The 16,251-nt window shown below is 47.3% G+C and overlaps 1 protein-coding gene across 2 annotated transcripts in view; it reads right to left on the bottom strand.

Annotated features, from left to right (window-relative positions):
• Nucleotides 1-15,808, bottom strand: part of NCR2 (natural cytotoxicity triggering receptor 2) — a 169,981-nt gene extending 154,173 nt beyond the window's left edge. The window contains exon 1 of one of the 2 annotated variants that reach the window (XM_063955091.1): nucleotides 15,717-15,808. In XM_063955091.1, the coding sequence (XP_063811161.1) occupies nucleotides 15,717-15,759 (43 nt within the window). In that variant the 5' untranslated portion in view covers nucleotides 15,760-15,808. The remainder of the gene's footprint in view (nucleotides 1-15,716) is intronic. The other variant, XM_063955090.1, reaches the window with a different exon arrangement.
• Nucleotides 15,809-16,251: the final 443 nt, after the last annotated feature.

The raw sequence follows: 16,251 nt of genomic DNA, 5'->3' as shown, positions 1-16,251 counted from the left end.
TCAGTTCGCAGAAGTGGATGTCGTCTGTTTCTATCACATACATCACATGTTGCGGAGTCTTCCTGGCTGGAGGCCACCCTGGTGGGAACTCGTCTACTACTTTTCAGTCAGTCCGGGAATAGACTGGGACCTGTGAGTTAATTATAGAATCCTAAGGGGGACTTTCTGGCATTACAGATGTTTCCCCTCACTGTTTTTTCTAATAGATATTGCCATTCTCCTCTGGAAGGGGAGGTGGTACGCGACGCCATACCAGAGGTGCGTCAGGTTCAGGACATTGTCCTGCTGTCCCTGGTTTAAAAAAAAAAAAAAAAAAGATTTCTCTTTACGAAGTTGAACTACAGGATGGAATCTCTCAGACCAGGGAGCTCCAGCACGTAAAGATAGTAAGGGGTTTAAAGGCGTTTTTCTCCGCATTCAGCTTACCTGAGTGGATATCCAGGAATGTCTTTGCCATTTCACCGGAGTGATGGCAGTAGGATGGTATTCTTTCAATAGTAAGAGCCATCGTTATTCTGTACGGGGGCGCTCTCCTGATTAAGGCGAGGTCAAGACACGAGTGGTGCAAATCGTCGTTTTCTCTCAGACTGTTCTTCAACACAGGGGAAGCCTGTTATTCCCAACGACACAGACGTCGGAGGTGGGTATCGGAGTAGATACGGAACGGTTGAAGTTCTGTGTGTTCCTGTGGAAAGAGGTCTGAAGGTCCGGAGTCGGATCAGATTTGCAGTGACGATCCATCAATATGTTCCGTTGATGAAGAAGATGGGTGCAGACTAAGAGGCCTTTTTCGGTGTGCTGGTCAAATGCCAGAGTGGTTTTCACGGGGCCAGTTGGAAAGGTGGCCCGGGTCTCCCCTGCACATGCGCCGGAATATAATCCTAATGGCCAGGATTTCGCTCCTGTGGTGTCTGCTCTGTTCTCGCCTCCTAGAGGGACGAAGGTTCGGAATTCGGGATGAGATCCTAGTGTCCATGCATGCAGATTTCGGAGACTGGGGAAGGGAAGTATTTCCAGAGGAAAAGGTCAAGCTGGGAAGCTTGTCTGCAATAAGCCTTCTTGAATTAAGAACTTTTTTCAGTGAACATATGCTTAATGATCTGCCCGTGTTAATTCTGTCGGACGATTTGAAAGCAGTCGTGTAAGTAAGCCGCTAGGGCGGAACAAGGAGCAAAGCGGCAATGGCTGAAGCCAAAAAAGGTTTTCCGCTGGGTGAAAAGACTGGTAAACGCTATATTAGCAGCCTTCGTTCCGGATGTGTACGACGTAGAAATAGATTCCTCTGCAGACGCGATCTCCATCCGGGAGAAATACAGTCATCATCGAGAAGTTTTACTGAGGTGACAAGTCTTTGAGGAGTGCCTCAAGTCGACATGCTGGCGTCTCGCCTCAACGAGAGATCTCAGGGATATTGTTCCGGGTCAGGGGACACTCAAGCTATAGCAGTGGACGTCCTCGGGACTTATTGAGTGTTTTCAGTCAGTCTGTGTGTCCCCTCTGTTTTCACTCTTCGGAAGGTGATAAACGTAGGAAGAACAAAGGTTCAGGCAATCCTCATTGTTCCGGTCTAACCAAGGAGGGCTTGGTATCCGGTTCTTCAAGGTTTACTCATAGAAGACCAATGGCCTCTTCCTCTATGTGGGGAACTGTTACAGCAAGATCCGGGCGTGTATCAAGACTTACCGCGGCTGCGTTTGATGGCGTGGCAGTTGAACGCCATATCCTAATCAGAAAGGCTATTTCCAGCGAAGTCATTTCCACACTTCTTCAGGCTAGAAAAGAAATAACGGCAGAGCCTTACCAGGTGTTTGGAGGCAATATGTGTCTTGGTGTGGATCCAAGAAGCCTACTACGGAAGACTTTCGGATGGGTCGTTCTTCTCCATTCGTTGCAAGCAGGTGTGGGTGCAGGCCTAAACTTAGGCTCCATTTAAGTGCGGTTTTGGCCTTATACATTTTCTTTCAAGAAAGAATTGGCAACCTTTCCGGAAGTTTGGACCTTCGTGAAAGGAGTACTGCGCCTCCATCCTCCAATTTGTGCCCCCGTTGACCTTGATGTGGTGTTGCGTTTTCTTGTGTCACACTGTTTGGAACCTTTGTGTAAGGTTGTGTTAAAAATTCTCTTTTGGAAAGTGGTCATGCTATTGGCTCTCGATGTAGTCAGAGCTTTGAATATTATGTCGCCAATTTGGCTCAGATTGCGGAAACAGAGGCTCTGTTTGTCCGGTATGCTCCCAGCGTGATTGGGGCGCCTGCCTCTCTGCGGTCGGTTACTCGCTAGATCTGTGATCCGATCCGGCGTGCTCGTTCTACGGCTGGATTGCCGTTACCGAATTTGGTGGTGACCCATTCTACTAGGAAGGTGGGCTTTTCTTGGGCGGATGCCCGAGGAGTCTCGGCGATTCAACTTTGCCGAGCGGATACTTGGTTGGGTTCAAACATTTTGCTTAGCTCTACAAGTTTGATACCCTGGCTGATGAAGACCTCATATTGCTCACTCGGTGCTGCAGAGTCGTCTGCACTCTCCCGCTCGGTCTGGAGCTTTGGTATAAACCCCATGGTCCTTACGGAGTCCCCAGCATCCTCTAGGACGTAGGAGAAAATAGGATTTTAATACCTACCGGTAAATCCTTTTCTCTTAGTCCGTAGAGGATGTTGGGCGCCCGTCCCAGTGCGTACTGTGTCTGCAGTAATTGGTTATGGTTACACTCTGGTGGTGTTTCTTTCCGTCAGCCTGTTGCTGACGTTGTTCATGCCCTGGCATGCGGTGTTATCTTATTGGTTGTTTTGACACACAGGTTGTGTTACATATTCTCTCAGCATGAGGCTGTATATTTTTCATAATGTGGGCTGGTATTCTTTTGAATGCCACGTTTTGCGGTATGTTAGTGGTGTGAGCTGGTATGACACTCACCGTGTTAAAATAATAAATTCTTTCCTCAAAATGTCCGTCTCTCCTGGGCACAGTTTCTAACTGAGGTCTGGGGGAGGGGCATAGAGGGAGGATCCAGTTCACACCCAGTCAAAGTCTTTTTAGTGTGCCCAAGCTCCTGCGGATCCCATCTATACCCCATGGTCCTTACGGAGTCCCCAGCATCCTCTACGGACTAAGAGAAAAGGATTTACCGGTAGGTATTAAAATTCTATTATTAGCCTTCTTTGCTGCACTCCTACTTTGTGTACTGCTGCTTAACTTGTTATCTGTGTGAACCCCTAGGTCTTTTTCCAGTACAGAATCCCCTAATATTACCCCATTTAGTATGTAGATGTTATTTTTGGTCTTGCTCCCACAGTGCATTACCTTACACTTGTCTGTGTTGAATCTCATTCTTCATTTTGCTGCCCATGCTTCCAGTTTAGTTAAGTCATTCTGAAGAGACTCAGCATCCCCCTCCGTATTTATAACCTTACACAATTTGGTATCGTCTGCTCTCTAGACCTACTGTTAGGTCGTTGATGAAAATGTTGAACAAAACTGGTCTGAGTACAGACTCTTGTGGCACACCACTTAGTACTTTAGTCCAATTTGAAAATGATCCATTGACCACAACGCGCTGCTCCCTATTATCTAACCAATTACTGACCCATGTGCATATTGTGCTCCCTAGCCCTATTTCTTGTAGCTTATAGATAAGACGCATGTGTGGTACAGTGTCGAAAGCTTTGGCAAAGTCTAAAAAGATTACATCCACCTCCTTACCCTGATCAAGGTTCGTACTTACTGTTTCATAAAAGCAAAGTAAGTTGGTCTGACATGATCTGTCCTTCACAAATCCCTGTTGGTTCCTTTTAATTACCTTATTTCCTTCAAGGAACTTTTGAATACTGGCCCTCATTCCGAGTCGTTCGCTCGTTCTTTTTTTTCGCATCGCAGTGAAAATCAGCTTAGAGCGCATGCGCAATGTTCGCACTGCGACTGCGCTAAGTAATTCTGCTATGAAGAAAGGATTTTTACTCACGGCTTTTTGTTCGCACCGGCGAACTTAGTGTGATTGACAGGAAATGGGTGTTACTGGGCGGAAACACGGCGTTTTATGGGCGTGTGGCTGAAAACGCTACCGTTTCCGGAAAAAACGCAGGAGTGGCCGGAGAAACGGGGGAGTGTCTGGGCGAACGCTGGGAGTGTTTGTGACGTCAAACCAGGAACGACAAGCACTGAACTGATCGCACAGGCAGAGTAAGTCTGGAGCTACTCTAAAACTGCTAAGTTTTTTTTGTTCGCAATATTGCGTAAACTTCGTTCGCACTTTTAAGATGCTAAGATACACTCCCAGTAGGCGTAGACTAAGCGTGTGTAACTCTGCTAAATTCGCCTTGCGACCGATCAACTCGGAATGAGGGCCACTGTTCCTTAGAATACCTTCCAATGCTTTCCCTACTATAGATGTAAGACAAACTGGTCTATAATTACCTGGTTCAGCTTTGCTCCCCTTTTTGAATATCGGCACTACCTCCGCTATACGCCAGTCTTTGGGAACCACACCCGATTTAACCTAATCCATGAAGATTAAAAATAGAGGTCTTGCTAGTTCAGCGTGCAGCTCCATAATAACCCTCGGGTGAATTCCATCGTGACCAGGTGACTTATTAATCTTTAACTTTTTTAATCGGTCACAGACTACTTCCTCACATAAATAAGCATTTAGCAGTGGGACATTATCTTTGTTGTGATTTTGTGTTAGACCCAGCATTTGGTCCTCTTATGTGAATACCGTTGAAAAAAACTTGTTTAGTTTGTTTGCTATGTCATTATCATTTTTGATTAAGACTCCCCTCTTGTCCTTTAAAGGGCCTATACTCTCCTTCTTTAGTCTCTTGCTGTTGATGTACTTAAAAAAAAATTTGGGATTCGCTTTGCTTTCCTTTGCTACAGATCTACTGTATTCAGATGCATAGTGAAAGAAACAACAGTAATAGTATACAGACTCATATGCAATAGGCACTTATCTAACTATTTGTATTCAAAAGGTAGATAGAGACTTAAGGCTGTATTACCCATACTCAGTAGAGTGGGATACAGGGAGACTCACCCCACTTCTAGGAGCGATAAATAAATTTGCAAACGCTGAGTGGATTCAGATGCTACTAGTGTACACTGCCGCTCCATGAACCTATAGTGAACACAGACGCTCACTGAACACAGACGCACCAGTCACATAGCCGCCTATGCTGCAACTGGGTCCCCTTCGTATACAGCGTCTGAGATGTAAGTGGGAAAACAGTTAATGGCGGGAGACTCGGAAGAAACTGGTCATGAACTGGGGGGAGGGGCAACCAGGAGAGCGTCTGACTCCCCACTGCTGACATCAACCCTAGGGATAGCGGCCTCATACTATTCCTGGAGCCTATGAACCCTAAGGCCTAGTGCTGGTGCACCCGAGGTGGCAGCCGCGTCAGCGACTGTTTGGTAGTCTGCTCCCAAAACAGTGCGGCTGTTTCAGTATTCCCCTTCTAAGCAGAACCAATGCCTTAGCTTCTCCCTGTGCTCCGGCCACAGCCTGGTAACGTCTGCTGGACCTGCTAGTATATCCGACACAGATGCCTGCCGAAACAGCACTGTACTCGTGGGTAAGCGTTGTCGCGACCCGGCAGAGAGTTGTTGGAGTGACTCTTTCTAAGGTACGTATAAGACGCTTTTTAGAAAGATCACTCAAGAAAAAATAGTAAGACTATAAAAATGTAATAAGAAAGCTTAGGGCTGCTAAAAACCAGCAGCCCTCTGACCATGGTCCGGCTCCTGCCACACCAAACAAAAAACTGATTTGCCTGAGCCAGGAGGCGGGGATATATGGACGGGCCCGTTGCATGCTGGGAGGGCGAAAGCTTTGACCGATTGGTGCAAATCTGCTTTCGCTTCATCATATCCCAATGTTATCCTGTGGATAACCTATGGACCCTGCCGGAGAAAGACTTACTAGGTTAAATACAGGTATGTATACACTAGAAAAAAGGCGTCTAAGAGGAGACATTATTAATATTTTCAAATATGTTAAAGGTCATTACATTTGTTCATTAAAAGAACTCTGTATTGGACACGTGGGCACTCATTGAGGCTAGAGGAGAGCAAATTCCGTACACAACATAGGAAAGGTTTCTTCACAGTAATGGCAATAAAGATTTGGAACTCCCTGTCGGAGGTGATAATGGCGGACTCTGTAAATGCATTTTAAAACGGATTTGACAAATTTCTAACTAAAAAAGGTATCCAAGGCTATAGCATTTAATATATTGACATTAGATATCTGGGAGTTATACGAATTATAGTTTTTAATTGGTACTAAACCATTGCTTCAGCAGGTACATTATAATGTGCACAGCTTAATCAGTGGTGCAAGTAGAAAAAATGTCTTACGGGTACTGTACAAAAAAATGGGTGTGGCCAAATGCCACATGGGGCGTGGCCAATGGAAATGGGGGCGTGATACACATATGGGGGAGGGGCAGATACACGTATGACCCCAATAGTGCCAGATACACGTTGCCCCACAGTGCCAGATATACATTGCCCCACAGTGCCAGATACACATTGCCCCACAGTGCCAGATACACATTGCCCCACAGTGCCAGATACACATTGCCCCACAGTGCCAGATACAGAAATGCCCCCAGAGTGCCAGATATACATTGCCTCGCAGTGTCAGATACACGTTGCCCCACAGTGCCAGATATACATTGCCCCACAGTGCCAGATACACATTGCCCCACAGTGCCAGATACACAAATGCCCCCACTGTGTCAGATATACATTGCCCCCCGTGCCAGATACAGAAATGCCCCTACAGTGCCAGATATGCCCCCAGTGCCAGATATCCCCCAGTGCCAGGTATACATGCCCCCCCAGTGCCAGATATCCCCCAGTGCCAGGTATACATGCCTCCCTGTGCCAGATATCCCCCAGTGCCAGGTATACATGCCCCCCTGTGCCAGATATCCCCCAGTGCCAGGTATATATGCCCCCCAGTGCCAGATATCCCCCAGTGCCAGGTATATATGCCCCCCAGTGCCAGGTATATATGCCCCCCAGTGCCAGATATCCCCCAGTGCCAGATAGAAATGCCCCCCAGTGCCAGATATCCCCCAGTGCCAGATAGAAATGCCCCCCAGTGCCAGATATCCCCCAGTGCCAGGTATATATGCCCCCCAGTGCCAGATATCCCCCAGTGCCAGATAGAAATGCCCCCCCAGTGCCAGATATCCCCCAGTGCCAGGTATAACATGCCCCCCCCCCCTTCCCTGCTCACCGCTGCCGCTGGCCGCTGCCGTCCTGTGTGAGGGAAGGAGAGCGCAGCCTGTGCCTCTCCTTCCCCTCAGTCTCCGGCGGGTGTCTCACAGTTTAATTCAGCGCCGATCCGTGAGCCAATCAGAGCTCGCACCGCGAGCTCTGATTGGCTCACGGATCGGCGCTGAATTAAACTATGACAGCCGCCGGAGACTGAGGGGAAGGAGAGGCACAGGCTGCGCTCTCCTTCCCTCACATCAGCGGCGGTGCGAGGAGCGGCGGCCCGTCGGTGTGGGTACGGCGTACCCACGGCTAAATTCTTACGGGTACGCCGTACCCACCCGTACCCGCCCACTTGCACCACTGAGCTTAATACAGAATACAGGTTGAACCCGATGGGCATTTTGCCTCTTTTCAACCTCATTAACTATGTTACTGTGTTGCATGTTACAGGCTGTGTACGAAAAATGACAAAGCTGATTGGTTGGTACTTTGAGCCTGATTCAGAGTTGCAAACAAAGCCAAAAAACAGAACTGGGCAAAACCATGTAGCACTGCAGGTGGGGCTGATACAGAGGTGGACTAGCCTGGCAGGATGCCGGGATGGTTTGCCGATAGTCTGGGCCCCCTTGCTTTTCTTAGTGGCCATCATGGAAGAAGCAGTACCTGTGTGCCTGGCATGCAATCAATTTGCCGGCTATCAGGATCCCGGCAGTCAGGATACCGACAGCCGGAATCCCAGCGCACAGGGGCTATTCCCAGGGGCTATTCCCACAGTGAGCCACCAATCTCGCAGTGTGGCAAGCACAGCGAGTCAACAAGTGGTCTCTTAGCGCACGCCCCGCTGCTGGTATTTTGGCGGGAGGAATGCCGCTGTCGGGATCTTGACAGCCAGCATCCCATCCGCCGGTAAATAGTATTTATTCTGTGTGCCCTCCTGGGCAATGTCTTGCCCAGCTATCACAGCAGGGCAGGCAGCAGGGACTGTTACTGTTGGTTCTGGTGTCTGCTCGCCACTGCGATGCGCATCAATGAAGAAACACAAAAAAAAACTACAGCTCCCAGCAGACTTGGTGCCAGGAGGTCCCATATTTTCTCTTTAGTGCCAGGAGGTCCTGGCAGCAAGGGCTGCTGGGAGCTGTTGTTTATTTAGATTTTTTTTTGTAGTGTGGTTTAGTGCTGATCGGATACAGGCGCTGCCAGTAACAGTCCCTGTTGTAATAGCCGGGTAAGACATTGCCCATGTTTGTATGACTATATTTGACGCGGGTGTGGATCATCAAATCAACAGTATCTAGGTCGATAATGTTTAGGTTGACCACTATAGGTCGACAGGGGTGGAAGGTCGACAGGGTTTCTAGGTCGACAGGTGAAAAGGTCGACATGAGGGTTTTTTTTGTCGTTTTCTTCGTAAAGTGACCGGGAACCCCAATTAGTGCACCGTGTCCCCTCGCATGGCTCGCTTCACTCGCCATACTTCGGGCAAGGTGTCTTGCTCCATACCCCTTCGCGCGGCACAGATTACCGTTCCAATAGTAGTCCACGTGGATCGTTAAGTATGAAAAAGTTAAAAAAAGAAGTGAAAAACGCATGTCAACCTTTTGACCTGTCGACCTAGAAACCCTGTCGACCTAATCATTGTCGACCTTCAGACCGGATCCCATCTGACACTATGGAAACTAACACAATATGGAATTTTTGGCGTTACAAATAAATAATGATGGTTATTATAAAATTATATACATTTTTTTTGTATACATTTAACAATTCTAGAATTCTTTCTTATTCAGATGTATCTTTTGTGCCACAGCATAAAAATATTTACACCACAAGACCCATAATGTAGCCCTAATTCAGCACATGGGGGCAGATGTATTAACCCTGGAGAAGGCATAAAGAAGTGATAAAGTGGTGATAAGTGCAAGCTGCTAATGCACAAGCCAATCAGCTCCAATATGTAAATTAACAGTTATGAGTTGATTGGCTGGTGCATTATCACCATGCACTTATCACCGCTTTATCACTTCTTTATGCCCTCTACAGGCTTAATACATCTGCCCAGTGGCGGAACTAGCGAGCGGTGGGCCCAGGTGCGGCAAAATGCTTTGCCCACCCCCCCCATCCCATCCAAGTCCACCCCCTCACCCCTGGAGAGGATCTGGTGAGGGGGACCTGCTCAGGGCCAGAGAAATGGATACCTAGCAACAGTGCCGTAACTAGACATTTTAGCACTGTGTGCAAGAAACGGCATCAGAGCCCCACCCCTGCATGCAAAACAGGGGCAGTGCGCACCGCAGGCGCGCGCAAAAATACATAGTGGCGTGGCTTCATGGGGAAGGGGTGTGGCCACAAAATAATACCAATTCATAAAACGGTGCACAGCAGTCTCCATTATTCAAATTACAGTAGCACCACTACACCAGGTAGCAGAGCCGGCCTTAGGCATAGGCAAACTAGGCAAATGCCTAGGGCATTTGGTATGCTTAGGGGCACAAGCAGCTTCTGCTGATTAAAATGATATGTGGCATGCCTATATTCTGTGTGTGACTGCCACTGTATCTGCATACAAAATGTTATGTTACAGTGTATTCCTGGAAATCACTGTAACATATCATTGCGTATGCAGATACAGTCACAGTCGCACACAGAATATAGGCATGCCACATATCATTTTAAACAGCAGAAGCTGCTTGTGCATTCTATCCACATAGTAATGCAAATAAGATGCATTTTCATAAAAAAGGTGCCCAACTTTAGCAGAGCTGCTAGCTGACTCACGCCAGGCATCTCCTGCTGCATTGCGTATTGAGACAAGATGTATGAGGACACATCTGTATCCAAGCAGAGGCAGAGGTCACAGTGTTAGTGGCCATATGAGTGATGTGTGCGGGTGGGTTGGTTGTGCAGTAGTGTTCGGCATATGTGTATGGGACATTATGTGTGCAAATAAAGTTGCACTAGTGTGTGGCATAATTTGAATTGGGGGTACTATTGTGTGCCCATGCCCCTTCCCAGCAAGAACACAGCCCTTTTGAGCTGTGCGCCAAATGCGCAATGTTCCTATTAAAAATATAGGGGGTAGGAACACCAAAATGATGACTGCTATGGGTGAGGGGTGATGGTGCTGGGAAAGGGGTGCAGGGGCGGAACTAGTGGCAGTGCTAGGGGGCACCAGCCAAATCTTGCCTAGGGCATCATATTGGTTAGGGCCGGCTCAGCCAGGTAGAGACCCTTTTACACCTTACAGCGGACAGATTCCTCTTTTTACACATTACGGCAGACAGCGTCCCCTTTTCACACATAACGGCAGACAGCGTACACTTTTTACACATAACGGCAGACAGCGTCCCCTTTTTACACATTACGGCAGACAGCGTGCCCTTGTTACACATTACGGCAGACAGCGTCCCCCTTTTTACACATTACGGCAGGCAGATTCCCCCTTTTTACACATTGCGGCAGGCAGATTCCCCCTTTTTACACATTGCGGCAGGCAGATTCCCCATTTTTACACATAGCGGCAGGCAGATTCCCCATTTTTACACATTGCGGCAGGCAGATTCCCCCTTTTTACACATTGCGGCAGGCAGATTCCCCATTTTTACACATAGCGGCAGGCAGATTCCCCATTTTTACACATAGCAGCAGGCAGATTCCCCATTTTTACACATTGCGGCAGGTAGATTCCCCATTTTTACACATTGCGGCAGGCAGTCCCAACAAAGACAGAAAGAAAAAAAGAAAGAAAGAAAGAAAGAAAGAAAGAAAGAAAGAAAGAAAGAAAGAAAGAAAGACAGAAAGAAGAAGAATTATACTTACCCTCTCCGCTGGCTCAGGTTCCTCGGGTGCAGCTTGATGATTCCCGGGCAGTAGAGAAGGAGAGGAGGGAGGTCGAGGAGGGAGCCGCAGCAGCGCTGTGTTATTGGTGGAGGCGCTGCTGCTGCTGCCCCTCTGCTTCACTATAGGCTGTTCTCGGAAGACAGCCTATAGTGAAGCAGAGGGGCAGCAGCAGCGCCTCCACCAGTAACAAAGCGCTGCTGCGGCTCCCTCCTCCACCTCCCTCCTCCCCCTCCCCCCGTACCGCTGCTCCTCTCCTCTCCGGGCGGCTGTGTGCTGCTGGCAGCGTTTGCCTGCAGCACAGAGCGGCATGTAATGAGTCAGTTTGACTCATTACATGCTTTGGGCCCCTGGACAGAGGCGGGCCCCAGTGCAATGCACTGGTTGCACTGGCGGTAGTTCCGCCTCTGCATCTGCCCCATTGTTAAATATTTATAATATGCAAAAATCTCAAAAAAAAAAGATCCAATCTAAAAACTAATCTAAAGTGAGCTAAGAGACTCCCATGCAATCATTCAGTGGTAGGATGCAGATGGCAAAGTCAACACAAGCTGGGCTGTAGCACACCCTATATATAGGAGTGTGTGTGTATATATATATAGCGGTGCATCACCATCACTGGTGCCGTATATAATATAAAATTAGGTGTAAAAGACACCTTATAGTGCAAGCACCCACAATCTCCATAATGGGGAGTCAACAGACACCACTCCTCAACAGGGCTGGTTTTCAAACCCAATCCGCCCCTGGGCTGATCTAACATGTGCAGAGAGAGTTAGATTTGGGTGGGTTATATTGTTTCTGTGCATGGTAAATAATGGCTGCTTTATTTTTACACTGCAATTTAGATTGCACTCCACCCAAATCTAAAACTCTGTGCACATGTTTTATCAGCCATACCTGTAGTCAGTGCCGTAACTAGACGCTTTAGCACTGTGTGCAAGAAACGGCATCGGTGCCCCAACCCCCCCTTATGTAAAATGGCAGTGCGCGCCGCAGGCGTGCTTCAAAAATAAAGGAGCGTGGCTTCATGGGGAAGGGGTGTGGCCATGAAATAATACCAATTCAAATTGTGACGTACAGTTGCACCACTACACTAGGCACGTAGGGCCCCCTTTTTACACATTACGGCAAACAGAGTCCACCGTTTTACACATTATGGTGGACAGATTCCCCTTTTTACACATTATGGTGGACAGATTCCCCTTTTTACACATTACAGCAGACAGCATCCCCTTTTTACAAATTACGGCAGACAGCGTCCCCTTTTTACAAATTACGGCAGAGTTCATCTTTTACACATTACAGCAGACAGTGTCCCCTTTTTACACATTACGACAGGCAGAGTCCATCTTTTACACATTAAGGCAGACAGCGTCCCCTTTTTACACATTACTGCAGACATAGTCCACCTTTTACACATTACTGCAGACAGCGTCCCCTTTTTTACACATTGCGGCAGACAGAGTCCCCTTTTTACACATTACGACAGGCAGAGTCCCCTTTTTACATATTATGACAGGCAGAGTCCACCTTTTTACATATTACGACAGGCAGAGTCCACCTTTTTACACATTACGACAGGCAGAGTCCACCTTTTTACACATAACGCAGACATCATCCCCTTTTCACACATTATGGCAGACAGAGTCCCCTTTTTTACACATTGCTGCAGAGTCCCATTTTTACACATTACGACAGATAGATAGATAGATAGATAGATAGATAGATAGATAGATAGATAGACACAGAGCCGGCCCTAACCAATATGATGCCCTAGGCAAGATTTTGGCTGGTGCCCCCTAGCACCACCGCTGGTTCCGCCTCTGACCTTGCACCTCTTTCCCTGCACCATCACCCCTCACCCATAGCAGTCCTTGTACCCCCTATATTTTAAATAGGAACAGTTCGCACATTTGATGCACAGCCCAAAAAGGGGCATCTTCTTGCTGGGAAGGGGCATGGCCACACAATAGTAACCCCAATTCCAATTACGCCACACAGTACTGCAACTTTATTCACATTTTATCTTGCGATAGTGTCCATAATTCATATTACATCCCACAGTAGTATCACTTTACCGTATAAACGTTACTCCTCACAGTAGAGCCCCTTATTCACATTACATCACACTAAATTGCTCCTAATTCACATTACACCACACCTTATTGCTCTTTATTCACATTAGATGACACAGTAGTGCCCTTTCTATATGCAACGCCACATAGTAGAGCACCTTATACACATAATGCCACACATTAGTAATGCATTTATACACAATTCCACATAGTAATGCCCCTTACACATGAGACACATTAATGTCCTTATAAACATAATGTACCTTACACATTATGACAACCTTTATTAATGCCCTTATACACATAATGACACACATAGTGCCCCCTACACATTTGCTGCACATTATTAGTGCCCCTATACACATAATGACACACATACAGTAGTACCCTGTTACACATATGCCGCACATTATTAATGCCCTTATACACATAATGACACACATAGTGGCCCTTTACACATATGTTGCACATTATTAATGCATTTTTACATGACACACATAATGCTCCTTACACATATTCTGAACACTACGGCACAACCAACCCACTCACGTGCACATAGCACTCACACTTCCACTAACACTGTGACCTCTGCCTCTGCTTGGATACAGATGTGTCCTCACAAATCTTGCATCAATGCTAATGTCGGGCACCTTTTTTTAATGAAAATGCATCTTATTTGCATTGCTATGTGGCTAGGATGCACAAGCAGCTTCTGCTGATTAAACTGATATGCAGCATGCCTATATACTGTGTGAGACTGTGGCTGTATCTGCATATGAAATGCTACATACAGAATATAGGCATGCCGCATATCATTTTAATCAGCAGAAGCTGATGATGCCCCTAGACATATCAAACGCCCTAGGCAATTGCCTAGTTTGCCTATGCCTATGGCCGGCTCTGGATAGACAGACAGACTGACAGAAAGAAAGAATAGATACTTACTCTCTCCCCACTGGCTCAGGCAGGCAGGCTCCTCGGTGCAGCTCAGCGGCTGGCAGACCCGGGCAGGGGAGGAGGGGGACTTGGGAGCCACAGCAGCGCACTGTAATTGGTGGTGGCACCGCTGCAGCTGTTCCTCTCATTGGCTTGCCACCGCCGCTATGAATGCTGGGATGAGGGAAGCGCATCCCAGCATCCACAGCAGCGGCGGCCAGCCTATGTGGAAGGAGAGGGACAGCTGCAGCAGCGCCGCCACCAATTTCAGTGCGCTGCTGCGTCTCCCGAGTCCCCTTTTTTCCTCCTCCTGCTCCCGAAGCTACTGCTCCTCACTTCGCACACAAAGGCAGCTTGTAATGAGTCAGTTTGACTCAGACAATCCTTGAAAACGGTCAGTTGCCACTCACAAACGCCCTCTTCCTGTCAATCTCCTTGCGATTGCCCATGCGTTCGTAAATTTTGCACCATCCCGTCGCTGACCGGTGATCCCCACTGCTGTGGTCTGTCGCGCCTGCGCATTGCGATGCATACGCGTGTGCAGTTCAGATCTGATTGCAGGCTGTGAGAAAATGCAGCCTAGCGATCAGGTCTGAATTACACCCTTTATCGCTTACTAAGCTCTGATAAATACTCCCTTAGAATTTGCAATATACAGTATAGACATCTGGTTTTATCTTCTATGGATCCTTTTGTTACAAATCAAAACCTACTGTACAGCTGAGCAAACATAGGGCCTAATTCAGGGGGTAATTCAGAGTTGATCGTAGATGTGCTAAATTTAGCACATCTACGATCATTTACTCTTACATGCAGGGGGATGGCCCGCATGTAAGGCCCTACCCCCCCCCTCTTCCGCACAAGTACAAAATTATCGCACAGCGGCGATGCTTTTGTACTTGACAAGTAGCTCCCTACCTGCACCATTACTGTGTGCTGGCAGGGAGCTAATTGTCGCATCCCAGGTCGCAGCGGCTACGCGTGACTTCATGCAGGTACCACGGCCCGCCCCCCAAAATGGCGGCCACACACCACCGGCCCACCCCCTCCCATCCAGCCAATGCCTTTGCATGTCAATCAGTCAGAGGCGATCGCTGGGCTGAGATGCCGATAGCATGTGCAGTTAAGACCTGATCGCCCGCTGTGCGAAAACGCACAGCAGTGATCAGGTCTGAATTAGGACCATAATCATCAATAAATCCTACAGCACATTGCTATATGATAAAGACCGGAGTTAGAGTTAGAAGCAAAACTAAAAATGGGGTCATTTGCACCTTGCCAAAACCAAGTTGCACTACGGAGTGCAGATAGAGCAGGTTTAAAATGTGCAAAGAGTTATACTTGGGAGAGGCATCTAATAACTTCATTCCAAATGTCAGAGTAAAAGCAAAGCTGCCCACTATTTGTTAGCTATGTGTAAAAGGAGTCAGTATTTCTGCTGCAAGCCAAAAAATAAATGCATTTGACCCCATGGTTTGTTCCAGCAGCAAATTGCTCCTTTGCTCCTGTTTTTTAATTTGCTCCTAACATCTAAATCAGGATTACTGTGAACTACTAGTTTAGTATGGTTTAATTTCTGTAGCTGTTGTTCAGTGACTTTAGTGATGTGGTGGAAAACTATACCTAGTAGTACAGGTGAGCACTTACCCAGTAGAGTTATGATGTAGGCGAGTGAAAGGCGGGTGGCCATCTCTGCAAGATGTGGTAAGACAAGGAAAGCCACGAGTCCGACTGTTTCTGATGCTTTACAGAGAATGAAGAAGAATCAAACCACAAGTGTGCTGCTCATTGTGCAATTCGGTGAGCTGGATACTAGAGCTGAGTGCATCATTAATGTCACAGGCAGTGCTCTGTCTTGCTTGAGGAAGAAGATATGCCACGATGGCATTTTGTGATGTTAGGCAATATCCATATTAAGGGTACAGCAAGATTTTATGGCTATTCAGATAATATACTGTAGTTAATACTAGAGATGAGCGCCTGAAATTTTTCGGGTTTTGTGTTTTGGTTTTGGGTTCGGTTCCGCGGCCGTGTTTTGGGTTCGAACGCGTTTTGGCAAAACCTCACCGAATTATTTTTGTCGGATTCGGGTGTGTTTTGGATTCGGGTGTTTTTTTCCAAAAACACTAAAAAACAGCTTAAATCAAAGAATTTGGGGGTCATTTTGATTCCAAAGTATTAT

This window comes from Pseudophryne corroboree, chromosome 2, assembly GCF_028390025.1.
Source record: "Pseudophryne corroboree isolate aPseCor3 chromosome 2, aPseCor3.hap2, whole genome shotgun sequence".
NCBI lineage: Eukaryota > Metazoa > Chordata > Amphibia > Anura > Myobatrachidae > Pseudophryne > Pseudophryne corroboree.
The sequence above is the reverse complement of the archived record's forward strand: the minus strand, read 5'-3'. Positions and strand labels throughout refer to the sequence as shown.